General features: G+C 47.6%; 1 protein-coding gene across 8 annotated transcripts in view; it reads left to right on the top strand.

Moving 5' to 3' along the window:
• Positions 1 to 16,684, top strand: part of CPEB2 (cytoplasmic polyadenylation element binding protein 2) — a 211,270-nt gene that overhangs the window by 125,864 nt on the left and 68,722 nt on the right. For all 8 annotated transcript variants that reach the window (XM_078678458.1, XM_078678461.1, XM_078678453.1 and 5 more), the window contains one exon: positions 14,750 to 14,839. In XM_078678458.1, coding sequence (XP_078534584.1) covers positions 14,750 to 14,839 — 90 coding nt within the window. The remainder of the gene's footprint in view (positions 1 to 14,749; positions 14,840 to 16,684) is intronic.

Raw genomic sequence — 16,684 nt, 5'->3', positions numbered from 1 at the left:
AGCCTCTTGCTGCCAGGGATTCCATATCTAAGGTGCGAGAGCGTAGCCGCAATTGCTTTTTTATTGTTGCCTTGATGATAGCATAGTTGGTTAAACTAGGGTCCCAATTCTCTGTGGCAAGCTGCAGAAGATCTTTGGCTAAGGCAAGACCGGCAGACCATGGATTACTGGTTTGTAGGAAAATAGATTTTAAAACCGCCTTCATAGAGTTTATGGGGGCCACCGTTGTTAAGAAAAAGTATTTTGAGAGAGTCGCCAGCTCCTCTAGTATTTGTTGATTGAGGTCAAATTCTAGGCGAATTAGGGTGTTCCTGGTGCAAGCTGGTAGACAGAATATCTTTTTGTAGGCAGAGCAATGTATTTTTTCCAGGTCTTGCACAAATTTCCCTGGAAATACCTGTTGCGCGTAATTGAGGGACGTAAAAGTTTAGCCCTCAGGACTCTTTGTATGGCCATCGTGGCAGGGCTATCCAGAGTCGCATGTAATTTGCAAAGGGCATAGGTAACCCTTTTCCCCTTCCGCTGCAGTTTGTGGAGATGCGCCTGTGGGTGTCCCGATTCGCTGATCCAAACCCTGAGGTAGTTTTAGGATTTGACACTGACCAGAGTCAGCGTGCCCAATCGCCATTTTGCCACCTTTTTTTTCGGGTAATGGCCAAAAATTACTATTTTGGACTTCGTTGAAATAGCGACCAGCTTGTTCTGAGCGTTGTACACCGAAAGGGCCGTAAGAGCTTTTTGAAGCCCTATTTTGGTGTGGTCGAAAAGAACCAGATCATCGGCATACTGCAGCAGCTGTATCTTTGTGAGGCCAATCCTGGGCGTGGCTAGTGAGGCTCCATGCAGTGCCTGGCCCATATCCGCAGTATATAAATTAAAGAGCATCGGGGCCAGGACGCATCCCTGCTTTAGCCCCCGGTCCGTGGTAATTTTCCCTGTAGCAAACTGACTGGTGAGTTTGACCCTTACCCAGGTACGCGAGTATAATGATTTAATGACTTGTAATAGGGGTAGACTGATGTTCCAGCGAGCCAGTTTCTGCCAAAGGATGGATCGATCTACACCATTGAAGGCCGAGGAGTAATCGATGAAGCAGGCAAAAAGCTTCGGGGTGTAGTGGGACACTGCTTGCTGAACTAGATACGACAGGGCAACAATGCAGGGCTCGACAAATCCTAAAAATGGTTCTAGTCCTGCAGGTCTAGTACCATGGAAAATCCCCTCGACCTGACTGCAACCCACTTGACCTCTGTCTTTGCAAACGGAGCAAAAGTGACAAGATAACAAGATTTAAAGGCATCTTTATTGCTCATTCCCTCTGTGAGCAATAAAAATGCCTTTAAATCGTGTCATCTTGTCACTTTTGCTCTGTTTGCAAAGACAGAGGACAAAAGTTAGTTTGATTTCCTACTCGCCAGAAAGGGCGAGTATGACCTAAAAATAGCTCGTCCTCATACATTCTCCCTCGCAAATGCGAGCGGGCGAGTGGATTTGTCGAGCCCTGCAATGTTATCCACAGTTGAGCCCCCTGGTCTAAACCCCGTCTGATAAAAGGGCAAAAGTCCTTGCGCCTCGACCCAGTCCACTAATTCAGCCAAAAGTAGGCTTGCATAGGCTTGCCCTCTATGTCCAGGAGGGCGATCATTCGGTAGTTTCCTGGGACCGTGTTTGGCCCTTTTTTTATATATTGGTTGCAACAGTGAACCCCTCCAGGAGTCTGGGACGTCCCCCAGTAGCCTACATTCCGCATATAGTTGTGCCAGGGTGTCTGACCAGAAGTCTGTGTCGTCCCTAAAAAGGGAACCTGGCAGACCACTAGGGCCGGGGGCTCCGTTCTGTCGTATCTTTTTTAGAACTAAACAGACCTCCCCTTTGCTTGGGAAAGTTGAAGCGGCTGGAGGGACTCCCGGCTCTGCTGGGGTGATTCCATGTCCCTCTCCAGATGTTGAGGCACTGTTATGCAGGGTGCCATTCGGGTCGTCAGTATACAGTCTTTTAACATGGGGTACCCATGTAGCTGCATCCAGAGGATTCTCTCTGTTTGAGGTCCCGTGGAATAGTTGGGTTAGGTATCGCCAAAATTCCTGAGATTTACATGGTACCAGTAGGTCAAATATTTTCAGCCATTTTGCCTCAGTAAGTTTGCGTTTTGACTCCCAAACCTGTTGTGAATAGTTTTTAGCGGCTGTTTTGAGTTCCTTTTTAGCAGACTCTGACCTTGTTTTTTGAAAGGCCCTTCGTTTGGCCCTTAGGTGTTTAGTGCATTGCTTTATCGCTGGAACTTGACCCAGGATGTATGTTGGATTTCGAGGGATACTATGTGTGGTGTGCCCCCGCAGCAGTGTGGCCAGAGCGTATGCAAGTTTGTCCCATTCACCCATACAACCACAGTTGTTGGGGCCGGTCTGCCATACGACCCATGATGTTTTCCATAAAGCAAATTTGTTGGTTGTCCTTGCCCCCCATTTATTCCTTCTAAGGAGTCTGAACTGTTCTTCACCATGGGATACTCCAATGCAGTATCCCATTGGTGTTATATAGTCAAAATGACGCAGCAGCGTCATTACTCACTTTTTTTATTTTGCCATGCAAATGCTTGCCGATGCTCTACATTACCTCCTAAAGGCATTTGCGAAGCCAAAAGGTCCCAAAGGCAAGACTTGTTGTCTTTGCTAATGCCTTTTCTTTTTTGAGTTTATAGTGATAGAAGAGAAATTGAATATTTGTAGATCTTCTTTCTCAGTGCTACTGTAGGTAGCCTATTCATTTCCACAAGTTAGGAATTTTAAATAAACTCTAATCGGAACCTAAATATTTATATTGCCTTATATTTCTCAGTTTGGTTGGTAGCCTTGTTTTCTAGGTGCTAGTCACAGGTCTCGTCTAAACAGATGCTCCGGCTTTCAGACTGCTGTGTTCTTATATTCCTACTGATGCCAGATCATGACCCTTGACCCCACCAGGAGGTTGCCCCCCCCTCCGCACAGCACCGACCCTGAGGGCACCTTTGTCTACCGACCCCCCCACTCCCCCGCCGGACCCTGCCCCAGTTCAGCGATTCAATCGCCGACTTAATCCGCACACACGCCTTGACCTCCACCGACTACATCCTCCTCGGAGACCTGAACTTTCACCTTGTGAACAACGACAACTCCACAACCCTGATCGATAACCTTCGACTGAAGCAACTCGTCACAACGCCCACTCTCTCCGCCGGCCACACGCTCGACCCCGTCTTCTCAAGCCCACACGTCTCCGTCAGCCACACCACCGTACTCCGCTGGACCGACCACCGCTGCATCCACTTCGCCTTCCAGAAGCACACCACACACCACTGCACCCAACAGATCCCCAGCCGCTGCTGGAGCAAAATCACCGAAGACCAACTACATGCAAACCTCGCTATCAGCCCACCCACCAAATCCTCCAACACCGACGACAATGCCCACAGCCTCAGACGCTGGATCGAGGACTGCGCCAACACCCTCGCCCCGCTTAAACCCCCACCACAGAGACACCAGCAAGAGGGCCAGCTGGTTCACCCCAGAACTCCTAGCCTCCAAGCAAGCCTGCCGGAAACTAGAGAAGAAATGGCACAGTGAACAAACTTCGGACAGCCACGCAGCACAAAAGGACAAGTGGAGAAGTGTGGCTCAGGGGTTAGAGGCAGCAGACCCGGAAGCTGAGATCGGTCCTGGACCAGGGTTCAATTCCCCGCCTCGGCGGGGTCTTGGGCTAAAAAAAAAATTCCACGGACTCGATAATTCTCGCCCCGGTGCCTCCTCGACTCACGGGTTCCCACTCTGCGACTCTGGGCAATAGCTTGCTTAATCTCCACAACGGCCCCTCGCGGCGGGATGCCTGACTTTCACCTTGTGGATACCCTGCTATCTCACAGGGGAATACCAGGAAGGGTTCCCTAAGCAAGCGCCGGGAAACCCACTGCGGGTAGCTGTGCGCTATATAAGCTCAACTACATTTACATACATACATTTACATCATCCGCAACCATCACCACCTCATCAGGGCGGCCAAGAGGACCTCCTTCAAAGTCCTCCTCGACAACAACACACACAATAGCAAGGAGTTCTTCAACATTTTGAAGGAACTCTCCAACACAGACATCCCGCCGTCGCAAGCCCTGTGCGACTCCCTCGCCACCTTCTTCTACCGCAAGATAGCAGACATCCACGACCGCTTCAACACCAAGACAACCCCAACAGACAGCAACACAACAGACCCTCCGTACACCATCGACCATGACCCCCTGCTAGCCTGGGCCAGCGTGAGCATCGATGACGCCATCAAGACCAGGCGCACAATCCACTCCGGCTCTCTGTCAGACCCATTCCCGCACCATATTGCACCCCACCTGCGCAACGTCATCAATCTCTCCCTCAAGACTGCGACCTTCCCAGAGATCTGGTAACACGCGGAGATCCACGCCCTACTCAAAAAACCTAAGGCAGACCCAAGAGACCTCAAGAAGGCCCATCTCTCTGCTCCCCTTCCCGGCCAAGGTCATAGAGAAAACCGCCAACAGACAGCTAACCCGATACCTCGAAGAAAACAGAATCCTGGACCCTTCCCAGTCAGGGTTCCGCAGCAACCACAGCACTGAGACTGCCCTCATCGCTGCCACCGATGACATCAGGACCCTGCTGGACAACGGCGAGATCGCAGCATTCTTCCTCCTAGACCTCTCTGCCGCCTTCGACACCGTCTGCCACCGTACACTACGCGCATGCTTCCACGCCGCAGGGATCCGAGACAAGGCTCTGGATTGGACCACCTCCTTCCTCTCCGGGCGAACCCAGAGCGTCCGCCACCCCCCATTCCGTTACAAAGCCTCCAAGATCATCTGCGGCGTACCCCAGGGATCCTCCCTTAGCCCAACGTTGTTCAACATTTACATGGCCCTGCTCGCACATGTAGGTTGACAGCACAACCTCAACATTATCTCCTACGCCGACGACACTCAGCTGATCCTCTCCCTCACCAAGGACCCCATCACTGCCAAAGCCAACCTCCACGAAGGAATGAAGGCCGTCGCCGACTGGATGAAGACCAGCCGTCGGAAGCTGAACTCTGACAAGACGGAGGTCCTCATCCTCTGCTTTAACCCTTCAGCCTAAGACGACTCTTGGTGGCCGACGGCACTGGGGGCAGCCCCAACACCCACGGACCATGCACGCAACCTGGGAAACCTCAGTCATTGAGACCAAGCAAGTCAACGCCGTCTCCTCCTGCTTCAACACCCTCCGCATGCTCCGCAAGATCTACAGATGGATCCGGACGAATAAAAGAAAGACTACCACCCAGGCCCTCGTCACCAGCAGAAGACTATGGAAACGCCCTCTACACGGGAGCCCCGACCAAGCTCATCAAAGGACTACAACGCATCCAAAATGCCTCGGCATAACTGATCCTCGAAATACCACGCCACGGCCACATCACCCCCCATCTGAGAAACCTGCACTGGCTCCCCGTCAACAAGAGGATATACTTCAAGCTCCTCACCCACGCACACAAGGCACTCCACAAGACCGGCCCAACCTACCTCAACAGACTGCTCTCCTTCTACATCCCCAAACACCAGCTACGCTCCGCCGACCTCTCACTCGCCACCGTCCCGCGCATCCGAAGAACAACCACCGGTGGGAGATCCTTCTCCCACCTCGTTGCTATGACATGGAACACCCTCCCACTGAGCCTACGACAGACCCAAGACCTGCTGACCTTCAGGAGGATACTCAAGACCTGGCTGTTCGATCAGTAGCACCCCCCCCCCCCCCAAGCTCCTTGAGTCCCTCGCGGGTATGTAGTGCTCTTTACAAATGATTGATTGATTGATATGACCCTCTAGAGAAATTGTGGCACTCAGTCACCACATGGCCGGTTGTCACCCCATAAGAAACCGCTGCCACCATGAAGTCTATCTGCTCAGGGTCCCCATTGTACCTGTGCCCCCACACCATGCCTACTCCAGAGGACTACAATCCATCAACACCAGTTCACCGATCCTGAGTTCCTTCTCTTCTGTAAACTTCCCAGATGCTTGGAAGCAGGTAACTGTCCTCCCATTGCTAAAGGTAACTGTCCTCCCATTGCTATTGAAACACTCAGCGGTCCTTTCAACGCTCTCCCTACTAACATCCATGGGCAAGTCTTGGAGAAAATCATCAAGACTCTTCTCCGAATACCACAGCCGCCACCACCACCTCCTGTACACCAGAGTGGTTTCAGACTCCACTAGGGCACGGAAGCTGCCCTCTTCGTCGTCATGGATGACATCTGCATGACTCGGGACAGAGGAGACACGGCAGCCCTCATTCTCCTGGACCTTTCTGCAGCATTCGACATTCTCCCATCCTCATCCAACCCCTATACATAATCTGAATCCAGTGACTCACACTCAGATGGATCTGCTCCTTCCTGACTGGAAGGACAGTCAGCCTGGCAATGTCCACCTCGGACACATGTGACCTCATTTGCAGAGTAATGCATGGATTGTCCCTGAGCCCATTCCACCTCAACACTTGGAATGCCTGGACTCAGCATCATCTGCTCTCACAACAAGGTGTTCCACACAGACCGCAAACAAACTGAGATGCCCAGTAACCAGATGAAGTCTATGTCTGCATGACTGAAATACCCCACTGGATTAAGACCAGCTATCTAAAACTGAACACCGACAACACCAACATGGTGGTCTTCGAGACGAGCACATCACTGCGGGACTCACCCTGCTGTCCAGCAGAGCGAAGACTGACACCCATCCCCAGCACCCACACCGAGAACCTCAAGATAATCATTCACAGCAGACTCTACTTGACCATCAAAGTCAGTGCCATCACTGCCTTGTGCTTCCATACCCTGAAGATGCTGAGGAAGATTTTCAAAAGGCTCCTAATTAGCACCTGAAAAACCATCATGCACAAGCTGGACTACAGGAACACCTTTATGCTAGGATCACCAAAACTCACTGCAAGGTTTTAGACCATTCAGATCTCCGAAGCCAGAATCACTCTCAACCTTCTCTTCAAGGGGATACTCCTCAATAGTCATAAACACGGAATAGTCCTGCCCACGTGCGGGGACCCAGAGCAATAACACATTATATGTGTGTATATATCTCTATCTAATATACATATATATACGTATGAAGCCTAAACACATTACTAGGCTCAAATATGCCACAATTGCATTTGAAATCTTTTACATTTGAAATAGTAAAGAAACATAAATCATGATATTTTCATGATCCAGAGAAAGAAAACTGCTTTCAGTTTGCTTTGAAAACACAGCCTTTATTTTCAAAGGTAAAAAAGGCAAGATCATAGGGGCAGATTTGACTAGAGAGGCTGCATATAGAACAGTTGGAAAAAACTGACGCCATGCCCTTAAGACCTCCAGGAACCCCCAGGCTCCCATCATGCACCACAGGTGACCGTTAGGTCGGTTCTTTTTTCCGGCTCCTTCTGTGAGGATCCTAGAGAATTGAGCTCGCCAGTTAGTGGTATATTATCACTAATTGTTGGTCTAAAGTGGAATTTTTTAGTTTCACTCGACTTCCTTAGTACTTGGGGTATTAAATCCTGTTGTTTTTCTGACTTTTGTCTATTTTTTCCTGTCATAACGCCGGCCTTATTTAATAAGTGCCCGGCCTGTGGAAAAAAGATGGCTAAGTCAGACCGACACTCGATCTGTATTGCTTGTATACCTTCCTCTCACAAGCCAGACCAGTGCTACTACTGCAGCAAGTTTTCAAAAAGAACCTTTAAAGAAAGGGAGAAGATTAAGCTGCATTCTATGCAGGAGAGAGGAAAGGAAGCAGCCAGTGGCTGAGAAGAAAATTCCTCAAAGAAGCCCTCCTCTCAAAAAAGGCTGGAGCACAAAGAATAACGTGAGAGAAAAAATCACGGTCTCACGCCTTCGAGGGACAGATCGACGTCCAAAATACTTTTGTGCTCAGAGTCCGCGTCGACGTCGAAGCCTCTTTCGCCGTTGAAGCGAACGACTTCAGGTGAGAAGTCCCATCACATGCCGAAGTAGACACCACCGCATAGGCGGTCCAGGTCTGGCTCTCCTACGACGCTGGCAGCCGTCGCTCGACATAGACACATCGTCAAAGCCCGCCATCGAGAGTGTCCATGGCGACGTTGAACACCATCGACGTAGAGAGTGCCACACGCATAGACGTTGAGCCGAACACCGACGGACTCTATGCCCGTAAGACTAAGACACACTCCAACTATGCGTCACCGATCGCCATCCAGCAGATCGGCGTCGCTTACAAGGAAGTCGCTATCGAGACATTCGCCGTCGAGACGCACAGCTTCGACACATCTGTCACCGAGAAGGGCGACGTCGAGGAGGTCGACGTCAAGACCTCTCATATCACCCTCTAGGCCTAGACGGTCAGAAGATCGCGGTCCAGATCGACGGTGAGGATCGACGTCAAGGAGATCGCAGTCCAGTCACAGGTCTCCTCCTGCCAAGAGACCTAGGGCGACGTCGAGAGACCATTTGATGCTGAAGGAAGTCCAGATTGTGACCTCCAGGAGTGTTTCTTCCTTCCCGGGACTCCGGATAGTGCAAGTCACTCCTGAAACCTCACCAGTTTCGGCTCCAGCCCCTACAACTAACATCTCCCCGAGATAGTTGGGGAACATAAGGGAGTGGAAGATCCGAAGGATAACAAGACCTTCACATACTCCTGGCAGATCCAGATCTCCTATAATACAATCCGTTCACTCCTCTGAGAGACATGAGCGACATACCAGTCCGCAGAGGTTACCGGCTTTGAGAAGGCGTACATCACCTTCTCCTAGGGGTCTAGCGTCCAGATCTCGCCACCGCTCTCCTAGAAGACGAAGCCACAGATCTTCTTCTTGGTCTTCAGACTCCAGACCAGCAAAGACAGACTACTCTCCTACTCTTTCTTCCTCTCCTCCGAGTAGAGTATCGCCCATTGATGACATTGTAACCGTCAATGAGGTCTTGTGTAGGGGGCAGCAAAGCTTCATATTGAGTTGCCTGTTTCTGCTCCTGCAACGTCAGTCATCTTCGAAACACTTCATCACCGGTCTTCACCCAGGCCTTTGCTTCCCCTGGTGCCTGGCCTGAAGAGCCTGTTTTTCAGAAATTCCTGACTCCAGCATCTGTGGGGGTGGCCCCGTCACAGATCACTAAGAAGTACAAGGCTCCTGAGCAAGAACCCCTTTTTCTGAGAGCTGACCCTCCTCCAGACTTGGCTATTGTGTCAGTGGCCCAGACGGGGGCAGCGTTATCTGCGGTACCCCCGGATAAAGACAGTAAGGCCATGGATTCCATCAGAAAGAGGATGTGCAACACCTCCGCATCCTATATGAAGGTAGCCAGCACCTCAGCCTTACTGGGTCGGTACGACGCTCGCTGTGGGACTCTCTCGCATGCTTCACAGAGAAGCTACCAAAGGAAGACAGACCAACAGGACTTCCTGGAGGTCCTCCATGAAGAGGGTCTGGTGGACAGTCAGGTTTTCAGTGCAGCAGCTCTTCTACGTGCATGCTGATGACAATGTCTTGGATGAAGACCGAACTGGACACTGTGAAGGCAGTTTGGCTGGAGAAGAGGAAGGACTTCAGGCTACGCTACCACCCGTACGATCGATGCCAATACCAACAGGATTCAAACCCCTCAGTGGTCCTCCCAGCAACATCAGGGAAGATCACAGTCCAACCAGTGTCGTCCTGGTAGAGGACGAGGAGGAAACTCCAGACAGTCTACACCTGCTGCCAAGCAACAACAGAAACAATGAGTGCTTGCTTCCCCTAACGCAGTTACCCACTCCTGTGGTGGGTACGGGGAAGAAAGGCCCACACAAGGAGTTCAGACCTATACTAGATATCAGGCTTCTCAACAAGTTCATTCGGCAGGAGGAGTTCAGGATGCTGGCTTTATATAAAATAATCTCACTTACATCAAGGGACGGGATGTGCTCCATAAATCTTCAAGAAGCCAATTTCCACATCCCCATCTCTCAAGGGCATCGGAAGTTCTTAAGATTGCAGATCCAGTCGGACCTCTTCCAGTTCACGGTCCTCCCTTTTGGGTTGAAGTCTGCACCTTCTCAAAGTGCATGGATGTGGTGGCGGCGTTCCTGAGGAGGAAGAAAATCTTCATCTACCCTTACCTAGACAATTGGCTACTAAACACTGCGTTGCCAACGCTTCTGCAGGAACATCTCGCTTGCTGCATTCAGCTAATGCATCAGGTAGGTCTGCACGTAAACTTAAATGAATCCATCCTCAATCACACGCAGAGGATACACTACCTGGGCGCAACACTGGATGCGATAAGCGCAAAAGCATTTCCTTCGGCAAAGAGACTATCATCCATTCTCACGGCCAGATATGTTTCTTTTCTACTGGGATCGATGACCTTGTGCATTTTTCTGGTCCCAAACGACAGGCTTCACATGAGACCTCTGCAGCAAACTCTGCAGGATCAATGGTCCCACATTTCCAATCGCTGGGAGGACACTGTATCCTTGCCTCTGTCAGTCCAGCTCTCCCACAGATGGTGGATGCAACAATCTCATCTATCTCCTTATAGGAGTACCTTTTCACGAGGAGCTCTCCAAGCAGAATCTGGTAATGGACGCTTCCCTTTAGGGTTGGGGTGTTCACATGGGATCTCTGGGGATGTGGTCCGAAAAAGAACAGCTGTACCACATAAATATGCTGGAGCTCTGGGTGGTGCATCTGGCCCTCAAGGCATTCTTTCCCTCCAAGTCAACTGCTTTGCTTGTTCAGACGGACAATACCACAACAATGTATTACCTGAACAAGTGGTGGTACCCGACCTTCATCTGTCTAAAGTGCCACACGGGAGGTTGCCATGTCTTCCGGATCTGCTGACCAAGGAGAGCGGCAAGGTGTTCATCCTAATCTGCCGTCCTTGAGGCTAGCAGCATGGCTCCTGAGTTCATCCAATATGGACAATTAGGTCTCTCTCAAGACTGCCTGCAGATCTTAAAAGAAGCACAGAGACCTTCGACGATAAAGTCTTACGCTTTCAAGTGGAAGCGTTTTTACATGTGGTGTTATGCTAATGGTCATGACCCGAGTCGAAGTCAAGAGCAGGTACTGTTGCCCTATTTATTGTACTTGGCCAAAGCAGGTTTGCAATATTCCTCCATAAAGGTTCACCTGGCTGCGATTACAGCTTTATAGAAAGTTCCCCTCTAAGGGTTCTTTCTTTCAAATGCCAGTTGTTAAGGACTTCCTGGAGGGTGTCAAAAAGGTCTATCCACCCGTTTAGTTAGCATTCCCCTTCCTGGGAGCTTAATGTGTTTCTCTCCAAGTTAATGGGCCCCACTTTTGAACCTATTCACAAGTCCACCCTCCACCATCTTTCGTGGAAGACCGCTTTTCTAGTGACAATCGGGTCTGCTCACAGAGCTTATCTTGTATTCCATGTAAACAGTGTTGCTAAGAACTCACCCAAAATTCCTTCCTAAGGTAGTCTCAGATTTTCACATCAACCAGTCGATCACTCTTCCCACTTTCTTTTCTAACCCTGTCACTCCTTCTTAGAAATCTTTGCATTCCATAGATTTGAAAAGAATGTTCACATTTTATCTAGACAAAACAAGGAGTGTAAGAAAGGCGGACCAGCATTTTGTTAATTATGGTGCTTTGAACACCAGTTTACCTTTCTCTAAAAGATCCTTTGCTTGATGGTTAGTGTCCAGTATTATGTTATCTTATCAGCTGGCACACAAACAGCTTCCCTGCAAGCCGAGAGCTCATTCTACAAGGAGAAAAGCTGCTACTATATCTATGCTTAGAAATGTACAGATTCAGGAAATATGTAAAGCAGCCACATTGTGTTCGGTTCACACTTTCGCACACCATTACTGCCTTGATTCTTCCACTCCAGCAGATGCTCAGTTTGGGCAAGCATCCTTGAGAAACTTGTCTGAGTAATACATGTTTTTTTGTTAAAATGTTGTGATCTGCTGGTATTCGTCCGCAGGGTATAGGGATGGGCTTGCTACTCTATTCAATGCTTATATCTATTGATGAGTATCCTCTCGAAGAGAAGGATAAGTTACTTACCTGAATCCTAGTTCTCTTCCAGGGGTATACTCCTCAATAGTCATAAGCAACCCTCCCTCCTCCCCGGACGAATACCATGGCTATAAATATGTATCTGTTACCCATGCTGTGCTTACACTGTTACACTCCGTCCAAAAAGAACTGACTTAACTGGAACCTGTGGTGCATCATGGGAACCTGGGGTTCCTGGAGGTTTTAAAGGCACAGCGCCAGTTGTTTCCAACTGTTCTATATGCAGCCTCTCTAGGCTAATCTGCCTCTATGATCTTGCCTTTTTTTACCTTTGAAAATAAAGGCTGTGTATTCAAAGCAAACTGAATGCAACTGTGGCATATTTGAGCCTAGTAATGTTTTCATGCTGCATTTTATATATATATATATATATATATATATATTAAAGCTCCAGAGTTACCCACGTGGTGGGAGCGCACTCAGGGAACAGCTAATGCTATGTAGTTGCCACCAGTTCAAGAAATGCAGCCTGACTCGTTTCGAGTGAAAATCTCTTTTTCAAAGGCTGTTTTAATCTGCATCCCACGACTCAGCCACACCTTAAAGTACGATCAGCAGCCCTCTGATAGGCTGGCTTCTCCCACAGGATTGTGGTTTTTGTAGTGTGGCATTCTTTTACCCTGGATGGGTGTCGAAGAGTGCAGGGTCACTAATGCACGCCCTGGATGGGCCTCCTGGACTGGGGCATCTGTATTCCAGCACTGGTCTCTTCTCCCGCTTTTGTTCTAGCGGTGGTGCACTCCCCGCGGCAGGGCATGCCGCGTATAGATTAAAGCTCCAGAGTTGCCCACGTGGCGGGAGCGCACTCGGGGAACAGCTAATGCTATGTAGTTGCCACCAGTTCAAGAAATGCAGCCTGACGCTACACAGAAACTGAAAATCTTGCTATTTGAGTAGCACTGTTCGGCCCTATGTGTAGTTCTGCTCACGCCTGCTGAGCGCCAGGATACCGGTGATATTGCGCTCTACAAATTTGCATAACATGTCATCAAACCAGTTCGACCTTTAACTGCTCTGAATCACATACATTTTCTTAGAATTGTTTCACTTTTTGTTGCGATAGGATTTATTTCTACCTCATTTTCTCTAGTGGGAGGATTCTGCTGAAAATTATTTTTTTCCCTTCATGTATCTTGTATATATTGCATCCTGGATGTGCAGTGAGAGGTGGATGGTGCAACACAATATTCAGAAACATTGGATGCGAAGGACAACTTAAAAGTAGATTTTTATTAGGTTTGATTATGTATTTAATCCAACTTGCTCTCAAGTGTAAGCAACCTTTTTTTAATATAATTAACGTTTATTTTCCCAAACGTAATGCTTTTCTCACTTCTCCCTTCAAATATTTTAATTGTTATCCCTAAGCTGTATGTTATGGGCTTCAAACCTTGTATGATATGCAGCACGTTATCTTCAGCAATTCACGCACACTGGACTTGTGTTGTGAGCCTAGGAAACTTTCATGCATTGATAACTCCATCACTGGATTGACATTGATAGTCATAAACACGCAGTAGTCACACCTGTGAACCGGATCCTAAACCACTTTTGTTTTAGTTGTACCTACTAACCACACATCTGAATTGGTTTTCTTTTCAATCTAAAAACAAACTACTCATAACTAGAAAACCCTGAAATAAAATCGACCTTTTCGAATCCTTTTTTAAAGGGACTGTCACATGGCTAGGTTAGGCCCAGGGAGAAACACTGCCATTTGACATATACATGTTTCTAAAGTTGCCTTCTCTTTCCTCATGTTGACTTTTGACGCACACTTGCTTACGTGACAGTGCAGTATTAGTTTCTCTGAATCCACTTTGCTTACAATTCCACTTCGTAAGTACACTATAGCGACACCTTGAACATTCGGTACAAGGCCTGAACATACATGGTGCAAATCTTGTTTATTATTTGTCCATAAGGCAACGGCGCTAGCATAGAGGCAATAAATGTCAGCTCTGCTGAAGCCTCGACATAGGAGTATGAATACTCTTTTAAATACACATGCATTTCCGTACTCTGAGGGGAGCAGTCTGCTGTCATTGCGAGGGTCCTCTTCATCGTCTGCGGTCCAACACAGCTGATTCCTGTTCACCCTCTACGAGGAGGGATGTTCAACCTGTGACCAGTAAGGGGACATACATACCTTGCCTTCAGGGAATGGGGATTTAGATCACAAAGTAGGGGATTCTTGGCAGAATACCCACCCTAGATATCTAGGTTAGGGAATGCATGGTGGAATGTGACTGTCATATGCAGTTTACTGAGGCTCCAAATATGGAGAAATAAAAGAGGTGATTGGCTTGAAAAGCTTTACAGACATGAAATTGGTTTAAAAAGATGTTATAGCTTTTAGGATTAAGACGGGTTTCAAAGCAAAGTTTTAAAAGCTAGAGCACAAAGACTAGAAACCAGTGGTACTATGAAGTATGAATTCTAATATTTGTGGTAGCGCTCCTAGATTCAAGCTTTACAACCAACTTAAGTTTATTGTAAACATGGGTCAAAAATAAATATTTTATATTCCAGTTTAGAATTTAAAATTATGGTTTTTGTTCTTATATAAATCATCTAATGTTTGAAAGTGTTTCATTGTTAAATGTTTTGTGTATGCTTTCCATTTTCAGATGAAATTACTGCCAGCTTCAGGCGATTTGGCCCTCTGGTCGTTGATTGGCCTCATAAAGCAGAAAGCAAATCCTACTTCCCCCCCAAAGGTAGTTTTCTTGATAAATTATGATTGTTAGTGTTTTATGAGGGAAAAACCTGGTGTTCAGTTTTAATATCTTACCAGCATTCTAGTAATTCTTGTGTGCATGATGGAAGTAGCTTTTCTTCCTCCAACACTGGATCTTAATTAGATTAATGTGCTTGAATCATTCAATGTCTCAAGAGTGGGAATCCAAGCAATGTTAAATAGCAGAAACTATTGTTAAAATGGCTAAAACCCCAATAACATGTTTTGTTGTGCATCCACGTATTTGGAAACAACCCAACCTTCACAGCACTACCATAGCTCCGATTTCTACTGCACATCGCGTTTGAGGAAGTCACAGAGTTGAGCACCCCTATATTTGGCTTTACATTTACTACATATTGACTTTTACTTAGTCCTCCCTAGAGCCAGCCCTGACTTCAGCTTCCAAAAAGAATTTTTAGGGGGTTTTCATGTTTTTTCATCTGGCCCAGTAGAACTCTCCTAAGTGTCACTACGGTAGTGAAAGAAAAATAGATCTCAAGTCCTGAAGATTTATACGGCTGATCTGTCCAATTGCTGTATTTCTTTTTATCCTTCTCACAAGGAGTCAAACTGGAAGATCTCGAAGACCTCTTTCCCCCCCCCCCCTTTCCACCACCAACCCCCTCCTCACCCCCACCCCGCCAACCAAAACACTTAAGCACAGTGTAAGGAAGTTGGCTCTGTATCTTGCGCAGAAGAATAAATTCCCCCTTCCAAAGGGAATACCTCCTTGTCTGTAGATGATTCAGTAAGTAGTGCCTTTGCAGACATCTTGCAAAAGTTATGCAAAAAGGAAGTCTGTGGTGCTTCTTCAACTGGAATTTACCTCCGAAGATCCTCCATCCACCTCCTCCTCCAAGGACGAGATCAAGCCTTTGTCACGGACCTCCTAAATTGTCATTGACTAAGAACTTTCTGTAGACTATGAATGCATCTCATGGACTGTTACTGCCTCTCACTTCAGTAAAGAAAGTTTCAAATCTCCAAGCATTCACCATAAAAGAGCCATACCTCCTTTGTCAAGGTCATGTTGCACTCCAAACCTAAGTTCATGCCCAAAGTCCCATTGTATTTTCACTTATATTCCTTCTTTACCCCTCTTTTATCTGTCAACTGCTGTAAGCCATTGCACACAAAAAATCTTGGTAAAATCATGTATCTGCTCTTTGATGTGATGGCGTGGCAAATGTCTGAGGCACTCCTGCACAGAGAGCAGCCACGATCTTTATGCTACTCTTAGAAGCACAGTTATCGTCTTGAAACGGGTGCTGAGCTTTACAGTGGTAAAAAGTAAAGCCAGCTGACAGCCAAGGGCAATTAAATGCTTAGATAATTGACCATTCATGTCTCAGTGGCCAAAAGAAACATGCATTTGATCAGAAGTCTTTAGTCTTGTCCATGTAGAAAGTGATGCATCTGCGGTGATCTAGAAAATGCAAAGATCTTTCGACTGACGTGAATTGAATGCGAAGCATTTCTACGTAACTGGTTTGTCTGCTTTATTTAGAAGTGTACTGCTTGCTTTTCTGATTCAAGCATGCGAGGAGATGAGATTCCATAATTAGCTACCTAGATACAGTTTTCCAGCAGTAGTGTATTTCGTAGATCCATATACATCCCCCCTCCCTGTTAAATGCTCACTGTATATCATGTGTCACCTTCATACTTGTGTTATGCAATCTGATCCATTGTGGCCACTAAAAGGGGGGAGGGGGTTAAGGGTGGGGGTAGAGTTCAACACCTCCACCTCATTGGCTGAAGTTTGGGTTGTTTCAATTTGGGTGGGTGTACTACTTAACCAACACTGTTGCTGGACGGTTTC

Source organism: Lissotriton helveticus, chromosome 2_2, assembly GCF_964261635.1.
Source record: "Lissotriton helveticus chromosome 2_2, aLisHel1.1, whole genome shotgun sequence".
Taxonomy (NCBI): domain Eukaryota; kingdom Metazoa; phylum Chordata; class Amphibia; order Caudata; family Salamandridae; genus Lissotriton; species Lissotriton helveticus.
The sequence above is the reverse complement of the archived record's forward strand: the minus strand, read 5'-3'. Positions and strand labels throughout refer to the sequence as shown.